Source organism: Phocoena phocoena, chromosome 15, assembly GCF_963924675.1.
Source record: "Phocoena phocoena chromosome 15, mPhoPho1.1, whole genome shotgun sequence".
Classification (NCBI taxonomy): Eukaryota; Metazoa; Chordata; class Mammalia; order Artiodactyla; family Phocoenidae; genus Phocoena; species Phocoena phocoena.
The window spans coordinates 6,149,878-6,167,853 of NC_089233.1; the positions used below are offsets into that span (position 1 = coordinate 6,149,878).

General features: G+C 44.0%; 1 protein-coding gene across 1 annotated transcript; it reads left to right on the forward strand.

Annotated features, from left to right (window-relative positions):
* The first annotated feature begins 151 nt into the window (after window positions 1-151).
* Window positions 152-17,774, forward strand: ZKSCAN5 (zinc finger with KRAB and SCAN domains 5). The gene is made up of 6 exons (XM_065892339.1): window positions 152-565; window positions 4,065-4,203; window positions 8,255-8,337; window positions 8,611-8,746; window positions 12,975-13,583; window positions 16,648-17,774. Exons 1-6 carry the CDS (start codon window positions 152-154, stop codon window positions 17,772-17,774), a joined length of 2,508 nt encoding a protein of 835 aa, XP_065748411.1.
* The last annotated feature ends 202 nt before the right edge of the window (window positions 17,775-17,976 follow it).

Consider the following 17,976-nt stretch of genomic DNA (forward strand, 5'->3'; position numbering starts at 1 on the left):
ACCTCTTTGTCATCTCTTTGCTAATAACGATTTCCAATATATCAGTAGGTTGCACGCTAAGGAAAGTGTCCTTCAGAAGATCTCAAAGAGCAGAAAACAAGTTTGGTCCGTGTAACCCAACTTACCTGGAGAGAGATCCCTCTGAGTTGGAATGATAATGACGGGATCTGGGGAAGTTATAGACTTAGACCCTCCCGCGGAGACTTCACCAGAGCAAGAAGACCTTCTGATAGTGAAGGTGGAAGAAGAAGATTGCACCTGGATGAGGGAGTACAATCCGCCCGCGTTTGAGACTTTCTACCAGCGCTTCAAGCACTTCCAGTACCATGAAGCGTCAGGCCCCCGGGAGGCCCTCAGCCAGCTCCGGGTGCTCTGCTGTGAGTGGCTGCGGCCCGAGCTGCACACCAAGGAGCAGATCCTGGAGCTGCTGGTGCTGGAGCAGTTCCTGACCATCCTGCCTGAAGAGTTCCAGACCTGGGTGAGAGAACATCACCCGGAAAATGGAGAAGAGGCTGTGGCCGTGGTAGAAAATATAGAAAGAGAACTAGAGGAACGCAGACAACAGGTGAGTGAAAGAGGAGACCTTCGGGCAATGAGGAAGGAGAGGAAGAGAGTTGAGGAGCGGCTGAGCAGGGGTGAGATCCTGAGCGCCCTGGTGCTTCATTCATATTCTTTTGTTCTCCTGGGATTAGGTGCACTGTGGAGATATCCTGCCACTCCAGCAAAGAGAAGCAGTATGCAGTTTGTTAATCTGGAGAAGACAGTCTGCGATTTTATTTCAATTTTAAATTACTGTATTTATTTTTTGAGTGGTGACATAATACAAAATTCAAAATGTACATAAGGTTATAATGAAAAGTAAGTGTCCCTCCCACCCCTAATTCCCCAGCCGCCAGAGTTCTCCTCACCAGAGGCGACCATTGTCCCATGATACCTGTCTATCCTTACAGAGATACACTGTATTCTGTGTATATTAGAGTATATGTGTATGACTTGTTTTTTAAAAAACACAAATGTTTTCACATCATTGTGCACTTCTGCCTCTTGCTTTTTTTCTTATAGTATATCCTGGCTTGTTCTATGTTAGTGCAAAGAGAACTGCCTCACTCTTTGAAACTGCATTGTGTTCCATTGTATGGATGTACCATAATTTAACTCCTGTTGAAGGCCATTTATGGTGTTCCTTTAGATTGTTTCTGAATCTTTACTGCAACAGACTTTGCTGCAATAAATATCCTTTATATACATCATTAGTTGTAGAATCAAAACTCAGAAGTCAAATTGTTGGCTCAGAGCCCGTACGCATTGCATTTGTAGTTTGGACAGCTGTTGACAGATTGCTGTCTGCAGAGGTTATACCAGCTTATATTCCCAACAGCCATGTATGAGAGAAATTTTTTGCTTGCAGCCTGATAACACGATGTTATCCAACTTTTTGATTACTGTCAATCTGAAACATGCAATATTTCTGTGCAATTTTAATATGCATTTTTTCTTATGAGTGAGTTTGATCAGTGTACATATTTTAGAAGGCTGTGCATATACCCTTTTCTGTGACCTGTTTATATTAACCTGTTAGAAAAAGTAAGCACTGTGTCTGCCATCTGAGTTGCAAGAGTTATTTTCCCGCTTTGTTGTTTGTCTTTGCTTATGGAGATTTTTGCTTTGCCGGGTTTTTAAATTTTTATGCAGTCAGTTTAAATCTTTTAATTTATGGTTTCTGGGAATTGTGCCATAATTAGAAAGGCCCTCTCCACTAGAGTATTATAAGAAACTTATCGTTTCTTCCCCACGTTTTTGTTATGGTTGTTGTTGTTTTTGTTTTACCCTTTGAAATGATAGGTCCATCTGGAATTCATTTTGGTGTAGGGTGTTTGGTGTGGTTATAGCTTAATTTTTTTTCCAGATGTCTGTCCAGTTGCCCCAGCAACTTATACCGCAATCCCTTTTTTTTTCCTTCTCTGATTAAAATGCCATCTTGATTACATACCAGATTTTTACGTGTATTTGAGTCCATTTCTGGTCTTTTTATTCTATTTTATTGATCTTACTGTCTGTTTACATATCAGTATTTCAATTATCTGAGTTATGTAAAGTGTTTTGGTCAATAGGTCTGCCCTCCCCCTTCCAAATTTTTTTTTCAATATATTTTCTTTTCCATATGAACTTTAGAATTATTTACCTTCTACCACTCCAAAAATCCTGTCGGTATTTTTTGCTGGGATTGCATGAAATCGGATGTTAATTTAGGGAGGTTCCGTATCTTTACATTGTTACGTCTTCTTGTCCTTTCTTACTCATTTATCACCTGACTCTGTCTACCTCCCTCTTGTTGCTAGGCTCACATTTCTGAAACTTTAATTTTTTTTTTTTTTTTTTTTATAGCAAAGAAACAAAAGTCATGGGATCCTAGGTGTACAAGACTTTGAAGCTAGTTAGAGAATTTCCCTCATTCTTCAGAGCCATTGCCCTTCAGTGTAAGGTACCAGTCTCATTATTCTTCCCCTCTGGGTCAGGGGTACTTCAATACTCCAGAACATCCTCAGGCTCTTCAGCTGGGTTAGCTCACTCCATGAGGCAAGAGGACAGCAGAGGGAGTTGCTGGGGACCCGCCGCCAGACCCTGCAGCTGAGCTGAATAATTGTCTTGCAGACCGGAGTGTTTGAACCTTTCTCTTGCTTCTGTCAGGACAAGAAGTAAAGGTTCCTGGTGCCATCTGGTTATTCCTTTTTTAAACCTTTTTGGGACATTAGCGGACAAACCTTTCCCTACTTTTTTATGGTAATAAATATTCAAAATCATAGTTTAAAACAGAAAGCATTTTTAAATGGATGACTTACAGCAGATATTACACATTGACCCCTGTCATTGGGATATGCACCCCATCTGTGGAAGGAGCACAGAGATCATTTCTTGATGGTAGGTCAGGGATCTGAGGCCCAGAGAGGGGGGTTTTCCTGAGGGCCTGCACAGCTCACTGTTTGCCTTTCTCTCTGCCTGCCCTCTGTATCCCTGGCATTGTTTCTCACCTTTATCTCCAGGTAGTTCTTGTCTCTAGCAAGCCTTTTCCCAGGCTTTATCCTCTACCCCTCCTCCTTGGTTTCTCTGTCCTACTCTCAGGGGTCCTCAAGGGCTGCTTTGCTTCTTCGTTGCCCAGGAGCCCTTTGACGTACTTGGCATCATCTTAACTCTTGTCCTGAGCAGGTCCACAAGGACACACACACTTCCGTGTAGAGTCATATTTGCCACAACTGTGCTGCCTCTGCCTCTTAATGTAATACCCCTGTGCCACGTGTTGCCACTACTGGGAGAGTTAAAACTGAAAGTGCGTTGAAACGTAAGGGACGGTGGCGGGGTTGGGGAGGGGAGGGCAATTCTATCTCAAAGCCGGATCTTATTACCTGCTAGGATGGCACTGAGCTAGTACCTTCCAGAAGAGGCAGATTTTAGAGACCGGTTGTGTACCCTAGGGTTGTGCAGGAACAAAGAGCAGAAAGACGGAGACACACCGCTCTTGTGGTTGGTCTGTCCTACTTGAACCTGGTCGTCTGGGGCTTTGAGGGTGACTTCCTGTGTCCTGTGTTGACCTTTCCAAGCTCGTTTCTCACTCTCTCCCCCCTTCACTAAACTTGGCCCACACTGGCTTTCTGCCTGGGTGTCTTTGCTTATGTCATTCTGTCTGCCTGGGACACTCCTGACTTTTCCCTCAGCTGGCTTCTTTCCTCTTCTACGTGTTGACTTCAGTGACACTTCCTCAGAAGAGCCTTCCTTGGCCACCCAGTCTAAAGTAGGTCTCATCTGTTTTGCCTCATGGCACCACTTTCTTCTCCTTTTTCACATATAACACAGTTTATAACTGTGTATTTATTAATGTGTCGACATGTCTAATGGAAGTCGTCTTCAACTACAACGTGTTTATGCAGCAATTGGGTAATTAGTCCTGGCTCGTTGTAGATGCACGTGAAATACTTGGCCAAGGAGTGAATGAAAGAGTAACGTGACCCTGCTGGGCTCCTTCGTAGCCTTTCCTGTAACGTGCTGATTGGTGTGACTGTGGTTGTCAGGTCGTTGCGTGTGCTGAAGTGCTTCCTCCGAAGGTTGTGCCGCCTGGAGCCGGGCCCGAGTCCTTCAGTCACCAGCTCCTGCCCGTGGACCCGCAGCCTGAACACGAGCCGCAGAGGCCTCATCTTCGGGAGGAAAACGGTGAGGATCTGGGCTTCAGTGGAGTGGATGTGGGCTCCCTGGCCGTGTGGGTAAGCGGTATCTGTAGAGAGACCTGGGGCTGGGCAGCCTCTCCGCAGTCAGTGGATCTGGAGGTTGGGAAGGGGTGGGGGCCTGGAATCGGGTCCCTGGTCAGCTCGCAGGCTGGCTAGGAGTCGTACCAATAACCAGTGTCCTTCGAGAGCTATGCTGCAGATGACGACAGCTCTAAGTACAGGTACTGTTAAAAGATGTACAGAAGTCTTTTACAAAAGTATTATCATGGTTTTGCAACAGTTTTCCAGCTCTACCTCATTCATTTTGTTGTCCTAAGGCTCAGGTAGACAAAGCTCTCCCGTTCCTCACTGCACTTCTCGCTGTTCAGCCATTCATATGAAATCTGATTTTAAGCCATGCTTCACGAGGACCTGTAGAGCGTCTGTTCTCTCTTTCTCTCCTTCCCTCCCTCTTGCCCTCACTGTTATTAACCGGTATGAGATACATCAAGGAAGAAAAGTGGGCAGCTGAGTGTCTCATTTATGATGATATATGTCCACAAGTCTAATATCACTAATCAGAAACTCTTGCTATCAGATATATTTTAGAACTTAGAATTTTTCAGATTTAGTAAGAGGATCTGATTTACATACAGTGCACTGCCATCAGGATTTGAAGTGTGACCCCATAATCGCACATTAATTTAGTATTTTGGCAGTGAAATGTATGCCTAGTTACAGTAAGTGGATTAAATAAAAACTTCAAATAGCTTCATATCAGTTCTGGTCAGGTTTTGCTGTCAAATTAGTTCAATGGCCAACTTAATGAAAAACAAAAAACTTTTGGTATTTAAAGCTTTGGGATTTCAGAATGTGGAGAAGGAATTGTGAACTCAAATTTCCTGTTTGGCCCCAGCCTTTCTTCCGGGCTCCTCGTAGTGGTTGGCCTTGAAGTCTCACTGCTCTCAGCTTTTCCAGCTTTTCTTTCACTGTGGTAACAGTAACTATTACTTATGTGGTGTTTACTGTGTGTCAGGAGCTGTTCTAAGCTGCTTTATGTGTATGAACTCATTTAACCCTCAGTGTAGTACCAGGAAAAACAGTCTTCACCGTTTAACATCTGGGGCCAATGGGTCCTTTCTATTTTTTTTTAAAATATTTTTAAGTCATTTTATGAATACTTACAGAAGAATCAAAAGATAATGAAAAATAAATCTTAAAGGAACTTTAGTAAGAATTAAACCTCTTTGTATCAAGTATGTTTTGATAATATAAAAATCATAAAAAAATGAGAGAATACTGTCGCTCAATACCACCCCTTTAGTAAAATGAATATGTCCTTTTAGCAAGATGGGATGGTCCAGAATCTTGTTGCAAAATATTACGTGATGAAGTCCTTCCTGTTGAATGATCGGATAAGGTGTCATAGCTCCTTTTTGGAATTAGAAATGTAGTGTTTATCATTGTTTCTTGAGTGTGGGAAGATTCATCTAGGATATTGTCATTGGCAGACTCTGTCAGTTTTCTCCTGTGCCTTCAGTTTCATACTGTCTTTAGCACACTGCTCTCTGTGTCATCTTCTCATTCACCTGCTAGTAGTGAAATGTCTTCCACGCACATTTTCTTCTCTTTGTCGATATGGGTGGGTGGAAAGTGAGAAATTCTGAATTCTCGACTGTGGTCAATGAAAGCTAAAAACAGGTGTCAACAGCCTTAAACCTTCCTGAAGATGATGCAGAACTCTGGGGAATGTATTTAATACTTTGAGAACAGTGAAGAACAATGGTTTATTTCACTATTGCCTGATCCTGAATATTTCTTTTATTCTCCCATTTTCTTATAATTTTAGTCTTTTCGTGCTAACATTAAGACTCATTAATGAATAATTAGTAAAAATGAAATAATTCCTAGGATGATGAACTAGAAGAGCGCTTCATGGTACAGGAGATAGAAGATCATTCAGATCCCAAAATGTATCCTAGATTTGTAAAAAGGTCCGATGGATCCGTATGGAAATTACAAAATAAGAGTTTTCTTTTATTTTTTAATAATACTAACATATTCTTTTTGTTCTTCAGAAGACCTCTAAAAGAATAAAGGTCATGTCATTCCAGTCTTTAAAAATAGTTGAAACTGTCCAGAAAAAGAGAACCCCCAAACCCAGAATTGTACCTAGTAGACCTAGCTGGCATTCCAAGGGTTAATGCCCACAGTAACCCCATGGACTAAGTATTATTGTTATTCTCATATTAGAAATTAAGAAGCTGAGGCCCTCAGAGGTTAAATAATTTGTTCAAAGTCCCAAAGCTATTACACGGCAGAGCTGGGATGCTACCCCAGGCAGTCCGGCTGTAAGTCTGCACGTTTACCCCATACCGAGCTGCGCTGCCTGCTTTACCTCCAGGCTCTCCCAGCGCAGAACCGTGTCCCCTTCTGATCCCTGTCATCTTCCTTCACACACACAGTCTCATCGGATCAGGCTGCTCGTCTTTGCTCCCTCAGTGGTGCTTCTCTTCTCTGCCCTGTTAGCCAGACCCTGGCCACTTTCCTTATTCCAACAAAAGGGTTGGTTTGGGTTGGTTTGTTTTACACCCTGGAAGATGCTGCATCCTTCATGCCTTTGATGGCACCGAGAGCTGGCTTTCCATCTCTGGGACTCATTTCATCTTGAGAGGGCCAAAGTTGTCTACTTAAAAGTTAGAAACAACAGGTTTCACAGGAACTTCAAAAAAAATAAGTGGGATTATTTAGAATGTAATTATTCTCATTATTCCAATTATGACTGGAACATAATTACTGTTTGTGTATAGACTATGTTCATCCCTCTCTTTCACGTCGTACTTTGATTGTAACCACACTCCTGGGTTCAGATCCCGTGTCTGTTTTCGGCTTTCATTTCTAACCACGATCTCCTCTATTTTGGGTCTTTGCTTCTTACTTCCCAGTCCTTGGACACAAGCAAGCTACATATGCACATACATCTCTGGGACCGGGGACACCATAGAAAGGTCTAAATCGTCGTGTTAAAGGTTGATACCAGGTGGATCTCCAAGTCAGGGTGCATGTAGACAGATCCGGATGCACCATGAATCTTGGACAGAGGAGAGCAGAGGTGACAGCAGAGGGTCAAATGTTCACTAGCATCTAGAGACCAGCCCCTCCGGGCCTTGCACATGTGATTCACTCTACCCAGAAAGCACCCTCATCCCACCTCATCCCACCCCACCCCTGCTTCCAGAGTCACTTCCTGTGGAAGGGCTTTCCGGGTGCTCCCACCTCCTGCTCTCCACTCTGTAGATGCCCCTGCCTCTGTGTTCCTGCAGGAACTTGGGTGAACTTTGAAGATAATACTCTTTACCCTGTGCCAGGAGTAAAGCTTCCATGTCTGCCCTCCCCATCAGACGGTGAGGTTTTGGAAGGCAAGAATTGTTTTATCTGCCTATTCTTAGAACACACAGAGTAGACTTAATACAAGCTAGTTGGCTGACTATAAATCAGCCGCAGTCATTGTTTGAAGGGAGAGAGCGTGATAAGGCCTTGCTGGTCAAAGTGAGGTCCAAAGCGCTGCAGCACCACCAGCATCACCTTCGAGCTTGTTAGAAACGCGGAACATGGGGGCTGCCCTGGAACACCTGAGGCAGAGTCTGCCCTGTACCAAGACCCCCAGGGGATTTGTTTGCACATCAGAGCTTGGGAAGCCCTGGCCCTAGGCAGCGCTTCAGCTTCACGGAAGAGTGGGCCTTTGGAGGTTCTTTGAGGTGACTAGGTTTGACCTGGGCAGAGCAGAGAGCATCCTTTATAGGGGAATGGTACCATCCCCAGTCAGCAGCAGGATTCGCCTGACCAACACAGGCAGTCTAGTTTTTCTCAGGGGAAGGGTGAGTATAGGGTAGGTGTGGGGGGCCCAGAATGTAGAGTGTCTTGAAGGCTGAGCAGAAGAATTTGGTCTTGATGCCACAGGGCGCCATTGTGGATCCTTGAGCAAAAAGCGGAACATGATGACAATTGGAACTGGGTAGAGGGATTCTCACTGACACCTCTTTTTCTCCCCCCCTCAGCCCTTCCTGCTCTCCAAGTTCCCTCCCTTCCCCTGAAGGACAGCCAGGAGCTGACAGCCTCACTTCTCTCAGCTGGGTCCCAGGTGAGCCGGTGTCCCTGTGCCCACATTGAGGACCCACGTCTGATTTTGGACAAGTAGCTGCCTTAAGCCTGAGTCTTTATCAGGGTTCTGTCTCTTTAACCAGAGACCGGGCCCATCTTGGGTTTGTGCTTTTCTGTCTTTTTCTGTTCTGCTCCCCCATCCTCTGTGAAGCACAGTCCCTCCCCTTTTTCTTTCCTTAAGGCTCCCAGTTCCTCCCCTCGCTCCAAATTTGAACCTAGGGAATGGGAATTTAGTGGAGATCTCGTGTTTCAGAAGTTGGTGAAAATTGAAGATGTGGCTGACGTGGCTGTATCCTTCATCCTGGAGGAATGGGGACATTTGGACCATTCCCAGAAGTCCCTCTATAGGGATGACAGGAAGGAGAATTATGGGAGTATTACTTCTATGGGTAAGAATGATTTCGTCTGCATGGATTAGGACATCTTCATTTTGTTATTAAGAATATTTATAGCACATTCTGTAAAAGCATGTATGTTTTAATCACTGTGACTTTGCGTATTTTTTTTTTGTCTGTGAAAGAGTAAATCACCCTTCTCTCTTTTTTTCTTTCTTTTTTTCTTATTCAGCTTATTCTGATTATCTCCATCATAATAAGAGTAAAATTGAGGACTGATAATGCTTTGGGGATAGTATTCGCAATCCAGCAAATGTTATATTTAGCTTAAGACTAACAGGATTGGATCCTAACAGAGTTGTAGTAGTGATTGTACTCTGTTCCTTGACAAACTGCATCATTGTTAACTGAATGTTCTCATTTGTGAAAGCATCTCAGACTTAGCTGAATAACCGTTCATTGAAGTAGTTATTACTGTGTCTCAGTAGCATTCATTCTTTTCCTTTCCTCTCACGCATGGGTGGCAACTTGTTCACTCTATTACCATTCTCACATCACCGGTACTTGTTTTATGACGTTTGCCTTGGCATCTGCATTTTACATGTCTTATCCCTTCTTGAATTTTGCACCCCAGATAAGATTTTGAACCTATTTCTAAGTTACGATCTTGGAAACTAATATTTGATTGTGCTGCCTGGAGCAATTGTGAAAAATCTCAGCACTGTGGCAGACATTTTGAAGCTTATGAATTTTATCTTCTTTTGAGTGAATTCTTTTGGAAGAATCACTGTCAAGCACACTATATCGATCACTATCAAGTAGACTTTAGATGGAATACATATACTCTAATGCCAAATTTCTTTTGAAAAACATTATCTCAGTTTGTATCGTTAAGGGTTTAGTTCACGCACAGGCTTTTATTTAAAAAGTAAAATTGACTTCTCTCTCAAATTTTCCATTTCCTTTATTACTGTTGATATATATTTGTGTTTTCTTTGATTCAGTTGCATATGCCCTCTGCTTGTTTATCTATTGGGATCTTAGTGGTGGTCTCAAGGAATTATTTATGTAGTATAAATATTATCATATTTAATGCAAATTTTTTTCATTCTCTTTTAAAATTAATTTCAAATACCTTTCTTGTCTGATTTGAGTTGATTAGTATTGTTTTATCTTTTTCAACTACTTTATAGGTATTTAATGGGTTTCAGAGTTGCAGAACTTGGCGCAGTTTTTCTGTACCATTCTCCAAGGGGTTTTGAATTGTTACTTTCTGATTTTTTTTTTTTTGGCCGCACCGCGCGGCATGCAGAACTTCCCAGCCCAGGGATCAAACCCGTGCCCGCTGCCATGCAAGCGTGGAGTCTTAACCACTGGACCGCCAGGGAAGTCCTGATTTTTTTTTTTTCTCATTATTCATCTTTTTCTTACAATATCTTTACAACTTGAGTAAACTCTTCTACCCTAAGAACATGTTCGGTGGTTTCTGCCTCTTCAGCTTCTCTGGGAAGACCACATTCGAGAATTTTCATCCTGTGGGTTCCTAACAGCATCAGAGGTGGTCACGATTTTTAAAGTATCCATCAAATTTAGAAGTGAGATTTTTAAAAATTAGTGAATGAATCGTGGAGACAGCCGTTTCAATGGAGTGGCTGGGAAGTTGGAGAACAAGAGACAGTTTCTTGGAAGATTGCACAGGAGAGAATTTGAGAAAGCTATTGTAGATAAACTTTCAAGAACATTGTCTGTGAAGGCGAAGCAAAAGAGGGCTGGTCACCGACGGCGTACCTGGTGTAGATGGATGGGTGGTTTTTGTATGTTGTCTTTGTTAACGGGAGAAGTTTTAAGCACACTGAAATGTCACTGGGCGAGGGCTGGTGGGGAGTGAGTATGAAATGCTAGAGTGAGGAAGTCCCTGGAAAACAGAATGGCCTGGTGAGGCCCCTTCGGGAGGAAAGATTGACCTCGGTGAGTGGGAGGGTCAGCTCTTCTGCCGTGAGGCAAGGGGAGGACGGGAGAATCAGGCTGCCAGCACGCTGACACTTGTGGTTGTAGGATGTCCAAGGAGGTCTTGACTGGATAGTTTAAACTCTCCCTGGAATAGGAGACAGAGTCACCTGTTGCGAGTGAGCAGGTGATGGAGTGGGTGGTGGAGCAGAGGTTTGAGTGCAGCGAGGACTTTGGTTCGCACGCACGTGGTAAAAATTATCCGAATAGTTTAAGTGGGTTTAAAGTGAGAAGTGAATCTCCCGACCCTCAGTCCCTCCGTTTCCCGCACAGAGGCAGTGACGGTTAGTTAAGCTTCCTGATTGCATCTCTAGACACAGTGTGTGTGTAGGCAAGTTTGTGCCAGAACACTCCTTTATTTTTTTTTTTTTTTTTTTTTTTTTTTTTTATTTATTTATTTATTTATTGCGGTACGCAGGCCTCTCACTGCTTTGGCCTCTCCCGTTGCGGAGCACAGGCTCCGGACGCGCAGGCCCAGCGGCCATGGCTCACGGGCCCAGCCGCTCCGCGGCACGTGGGATCCTCCCGGACCAGGGCACGAACCCGTGTCCCCCGCATCGGCAGGCGGACTCTCAACCACTGCGCCACCAGGGAAGCCCCCTCCTTTATTTTTAAATACGGTGATCTATCTTGGAGATCACGATGAAGACGTTTTGATGTAGCTGCTGAGAAGAATGAGTGGGAAACTAGCCAGCCTTAGAAATGTAGGATGCCAGTGTGAGGTACCAGTGAGGTTGAAAAGCGTGAATTTGTAAAGCACCGAATCTGCTGATTGGGTGTTTTGGAACCAACTCCCTCCTCACCCCCCCGCCCCCAATGCATTACTAAGCAGCCGGGCATAGTGTTGAACAAGGAACACAGCTCTCTGTCAGACATACACATAAATCAGGAGAATCAACAGAAAGCTCCTCATGTACTCAGAGAAGGGGAAGGGAAAGAGGAAAAAAACAAACCTGTAAGCCGACTGGTATCTCAGCCTGTATCATCACCTTCTCTGGAAACGGGCGATTGTGAATAGTCCCAAAGAGATACATGGAGCTCATGTGATTTTTTTCAAATTCACCCCTGGAAAAAAGAAAGCCATGAACTTATTTGCCTTGCTGAACGGGAGAGCGCTCTAATAAGAATAAAATGTGTGGACATAAGTAAATGAGAGTAAAAGAAAAAGAAATATTGTGATAGCTGAGATTACTTGCCTAGTTAAATGCAGGAGGAAAAAACATCTAAAAAGTTTGGTTTTGTGATAGAGTTCTTTTGTTTATGTGTTTGTTTCCACTCTTAAAATGTCTTTTTAGGAAGAGAATTAAGTAAAAATAGTTAGAAAATAAATTTAAAGTTGCCTTCATGGTACAAGAATTACAACTTCTCGCTATATCAAAAAAAGGATAGTAATAGTATCTCCCTCAAAGGGTCATTGTAAGGATTGAATGCCATAAAACTGAAAAGCACTTGAAGGCATAGTGCCTGGTCCATAGTACACACTCTGCAAACATTAGTGCTTAATACCATTTTTATGTAATGTTTGAAAATTACTTTTCTTTCTACAAAACAGCCTTACTGGAAAGTTCTCAGTAGGCCATGATCTATCTATCCTTTAAAAAGCATTCCGTATTTTTTGTTAACTACTGAAGGTTTGTCCTTGCAAACTATATTGAATGTCAGTGTTTTGAGTGGAGTACATACTGCTGATCCAGTTACACGGGGAACCGATTGCAGCCTCTTAAATGTCTCTGTTCGTCAATGACCACTGAGTGGTGAGCTAGCTCTCGACAGTTGTAGGACTTCTCTGGGTACAGAAAGAACGCCTTTTCCCCTTTAGACTAATTCACACCAAACTGAGATTCTTTGGGGATTGAAAAAGCTAGAAAGATCCTCTTTCTTCTCCAGGCTATGAATAAACAAGAAGAGGAAGGTGAGGACTGGGTTAGCTGCATCACCCAGTATCAGATTTTACTGAGAACAGTTGACTTGGCACAGGTGTTCCCAAACAGGTACTGTACGGATGTACTGTACCCAGAGGATGTGATTGTCATTAAATGGAATGACTGCTCTCCCAGTCGCATCCCCTTGAACCATTCTTGCCGGCTCTGTCTTCCCTAACCTGCCTCAGTTTCCTGCTTCAGTGTTCTTCATCCCATCCCTGTATTGTGAAGTCATTTTGCAGATGGCTTTACAAAGTCACGCCTTGCTTGCACGTGTTGGTTTCATGTAATTATCTGCTATTTCTGAATGCGGGGAATAAGCTAATGTTTCCATTTTCCCTCTATTATCTCAGATTACGAGTCCAGGAACGACAACGTGGAACTGATGGTAAAGCAGATTTCTGATGAAGCCGAATCGCCCTGGATGACCTCAGGAAGCCCTGAAAGAAATGTCCCCCCGAGTCAAGAGTTTGGAGGAGTTAGCGACCCTCACAGCGTGGTAGAAAGGTGGCAGGTCAACCCCCCCATGGGGAAATCAAGGCAGACCCCTTCCCAGAAAAGAGACCTCGGTGCCATCACAGACGTGAACCGGAAGCCAAACACCAACGGCGAGAGAGGACACCGATGTAACGACTGCGGGAAATTTTTCCTTCAGGCCTCCAACTTCATCCAGCACCGGCGAATCCACACGGGAGAGAAACCGTTTAAGTGCGGGGAGTGTGGGAAAAGCTATAACCAGCGCGTGCACCTCACCCAGCACCAGCGTGTGCACACCGGCGAGAAGCCTTACAAGTGCCAGGTGTGCGGGAAGGCCTTCCGTGTCAGCTCACACCTGGTCCAGCATCACAGCGTGCACAGCGGGGAGAGGCCCTATGGCTGCCCCGAGTGCGGGAAGAGCTTCGGGCGCCACTCCCACCTGATCGAGCACCTCAAGCGCCACTTCAGAGAGAAATCCCAAAGATGTAGGTGTGAGCAGTTTGTCTTCGGAGCATAAACGAGGCAGAAATTGCCTTATCAGCTTAGAACTATCGGACAGATGGGCGGTGATCCTGGCAGCAGTGGCAGGAAGGGACAAAGAGTTACCGTCTATTTTATTATCACGTACTTTATGGGGTTTTTAAAATTTTTATTTTTTTACTGAAGATAGTTGATTTACAGTGTTGTGTTAATGGCTGCTGTGCAGGCGGGATTCAGTTATACATATATATACTTCTCTTTTTGAGATTCTTTTCCATTATGGTTTATCATAGGATATTGAATATAATTCTCTGTGCTCTACAGTAGGCCCTTGTTGTTTATCGTTCTCTACATAATAGTTTGCATCTGCTGATCCCAACCTCCCAGTCCTTCCCTCCCCCACCCCCACCCCCCTCCACCTTGGCTGTTATCTATGTCTGTATCACTTGTACTTTAATTAATTGTCAGATTAGTTGGCAAAACTCTATGCCCTCCCCGCCATCCCCACAACTTCTCTTTCCCCAGAGGTGCTGCTCTCAGCAGTCTTACCTGTTTCTTCTGATAATTCCACATTTTAAAATAATACGGCTGTTGCTTGACCCATGAATTTTAGACATTATCTGTTGACTCTCTGTTTCGTAAGTGAGGACTTTGGCTCTCTTACATGCTTCTTCCCTCTTCCCCCTTTTCCCAATTTAGTTATTTCACTTACTTTAAAATGCTAAAGTAATAATAGTATGGTTGACCCTTGAAGAGCAGAGGGATTAGGGGTGCTGACCCCCTCGCAGTCCAAAATCCACATGTAACTTTACAGTCAGCCTTCCGTATTGCTGTTTCACATCCTCGGATTCAACCAACTGTGGGTTGTGTAGGACTGTAGTACATATTTATTGAAAAATACCTGCATATGAGCGGACCTTTGCAGTTCAAACCCGTGTTGTTCAAGGGTCAACTGTACGGGAAGTTCGGGGGAAAGAAAGTGGGAGGGGAAAAAAATCACCCATAATCCCACCATCCTAACTAGCAGAACTGTTTCACTTAGTGTGCCTCCATTTTTTGTATAAGCCTTTTCTATATAGGGCTACTCATAGGGTGCAATCAAATATTAGACACACACATTTTCCAGCGTTGCTTGGCCCTCCTGTTTGTTAGTTTTGACAACCTGGCATTGTGTAGAGACATCATGGTCTACTCAACTGTTCCCCAGCTGAAATTCTAATTTTTTTTCCCTTTTGTCCTGATAACTGTGCTTATGCCTTGTTCGCTACTTGGGGGTATTTCCTTATAATAGATGCCCAGAAGTGGGACTAGTGGATGAAAGGTCAAGGACATTTTTATGGTTCTTGATACATATGGCCAAATTGCTTTTTAAAACAATTATACCACATATGAGAGTATCAGTTGTACTAAATTTCTTCCAGAACTATCAAACTTTTTGTTGTTGTTGTTAGCAAATTGTGTAAGCAGAAGAGAATTCTTTGCTGTCTTCATTTTCAGTAATTTAGTTATGAATCAGGCTGAGTAATTTTCCTGCTGGTACTTATTTTTTTATCTGCTCACATGACTTCTGTAAGGATACGATCACTGTAAACTGTGCTGTGAACTTAAAGGCTTTTATTAATATTCTTCAGAAAACTCGAAGACTGGCCAAAGTGTTTATTTTTATTTTTTATTTTTTTGCGGTACGCGGGCCTCTCCCTGTTGTGGCCTCTTCCGCCGCGGAGCACAGGCTCCGGAAGCGCAGGCTCAGCGGCCATGGCTCACAGGCCCAGCCGCTCCGCGGCATGTGGGATCCTCCCAGACCGGGGCACGAACCCGTGTCCCCTGCATCGGCAGGCGAACCCCCAACCACTGCGCCACCAGGGAAGCCCAAAAGTGTTTATTTTTAAATTACGCCTTTGGTGTCCCCAAGCCCAGCTACTTGTCATTCACATTAACAGCTGCTGTCACCTATTCCAACATGGAATAGAAGCTTATGAAGCTCATGGTGTCTTTATGGCCTGGGTCGAGCTCAGCTGTCTCCTCAGCCAGTTCGATCCCTTTCTCCTTGGCGACTGCCTCTTGGGGGAAATCCATCCAATAGCACTCCGAACCTGGGAAGCAACTGCTTTAAAATAGGATCTTTTATATCTTCCCTGTAATTGTTCTTCGGCCTAGTTTCCGAGTTAATACTTCTCGCATTTTTTTGATCGAAGGAGGGATACTTTGTGTGCTCATCCAGCTGTATTTATGGAACGCCTCCAGTGCCTAGGTGCTTGGGATTCAGCAGTAAGCAGAACAGACACTGTCCGTGCCCTCTTGGAGCTGACGGTCTGATGGCAGGAGCATTCCCAAAGAAGTGTCGGGTGCCCTGGGAGGGAAAAGGAAGCTGGGGTGTTGGCTAAGGGCATAGAGCAGAGGTTGATGTGTCGCCCATCGTATTGACAATATTTTCTACTGGCTCATTTCTCTTTTTTCCTGGCTCCCAGTCGGGTATTCTTCCAACTCTGTATCCTCTTCATACTCCTTTCTTCTAGTTTTCATCAGTTCTCACTGTTCACTTGTGTATCTTCATTTTTTAAATTTATTTTTTATTAAAAAATTGTGTTTTGGCTGCTGCCACGCAGTTTGCAGGATCTTAGTTCCCCGAACAGGGGATTGAACCTGGGCCCACGGCAATGAAGGCACGGAGTCCTAACCACTGGACTGCCAGGGAACTCCCCACTTGTGTATCTTTGTTCTGTCTCATTCTGTCTCCCTGACTCCACATTTCCTACCTCCTCTCCCATTTCAGAATTCCCTTCTCTCTTTCCTATGTAATAATAGTGTCTGGCTTTCCCCTGTGATTGCCTAACCTCAGTCGTTCTCACCACCCTCCCGAGTAAGCTTTCTCTTCATTGTGTTCTTTTCCCTGAACAGGCACCGAAAGGTTCTTTTCTGTTAGCATCAAGCACATCCATCCACCCTTCTCCCCGCCTTTGTTACTCCTATTACATCGTAGTTTCATTTGATTATCCTCTTTTGCCTGATAGTTTGTTTTTCTTCTGTAAAAGAACTGATAACATTTGTGTTTCCTCTTTATCTTTTCAGGCAATGATAAAAGAAGTAAGAATACAAAATTGAATGTCAAGAAGAAAATTTCAGAATTTTCAGAAGCAGACATGGAACCAACCGGAATAATCCCAAGAAATGTTTCTCAGGTTCAAGAGTTTGGAGAAGGCCACGAACACCAGGGCAAATTGGATAGAAAGCAGGGAATTCCCATGAAAGAGATACTAGGACAACCCTCTTCAAAGAGGATGAATTTCAGCGAAGTCACGTATGTCCACAAAAAGTCCTCCACCGGAGAGAGACCGCATAAATGTAACGAATGTGGGAAAAGCTTTATTCAGAGTGCACATCTTATCCAGCATCAGCGAATACACACCGGGGAGAAACCATTTAGGTGTGACGAGTGTGGGAAGAGCTACAATCAGCGTGTACACCTAACTCAGCATCAGCGGGTCCACACTGGGGAGAAGCCCTACACCTGTCCCTTGTGCGGGAAAGCATTTAGAGTGAGGTCCCACCTCGTTCAGCACCAGAGTGTGCACAGTGGGGAGAGGCCCTTTAAGTGTAATGAGTGCGGGAAAGGCTTTGGGAGACGTTCACACCTTGCTGGGCATCTCAGGCTCCACTCGAGAGAGAAATCCCATCAGTGTCATGAATGTGGAGAAATCTTTTTTCAGTACGTTAGCCTCATTGAACACCAGGTGCTCCACATGGGCCAGAAAAATGAACAAAATAGCATCCGCGGGGAAGCGTACAGCTGGAACTTAACGGTGATTGAGGATAAGAAGGTTGAGTTGCAAGAGCAGCCTTATAAGTGTGATGTGTGTGGCAAAGCCTTTCATTACAGTTCGGAGCTCATTCAGCATTACAGAACTCATACCGCAGAGAAAACCTATAAATGGGATATGTGTAGAGAAAGCGTTGGCCAGTGTTCCCACACAAAACAACATCCCAAAAGCTATTCCAACCTGAAAGCCCATCAATGTAAAGAATGTGGCAGAGGCTTTGCTCTGAAGGCACATCTTAATCAACATCAGAGGATCCATACTGGTGAGAAACCCTTTCAATGTAAAGAATGCGGAATGAGTTTCAGTTGGAGTTGTAGCCTCTTTAAACATCTGAGAAGTCACGAGAGGACAGATCCCATAAATACCTTAAGTGTCTAGAGGTTTCTATCGTAGAACAGCTCTTACACGATTTTAGAGAAGCCTTCCTGAAGACAAACCCTACTCCTATAACGAATGTAATAACTTCAAGCATCTCCTCCAACTTAACCATCAAACCCATGGATCTGTTGAGATCCTTCAGTTAGAACTTAGGACACTGGAGCATCCACAGCAGAGAGATAGCTGCTTTTCCACTGAGAAA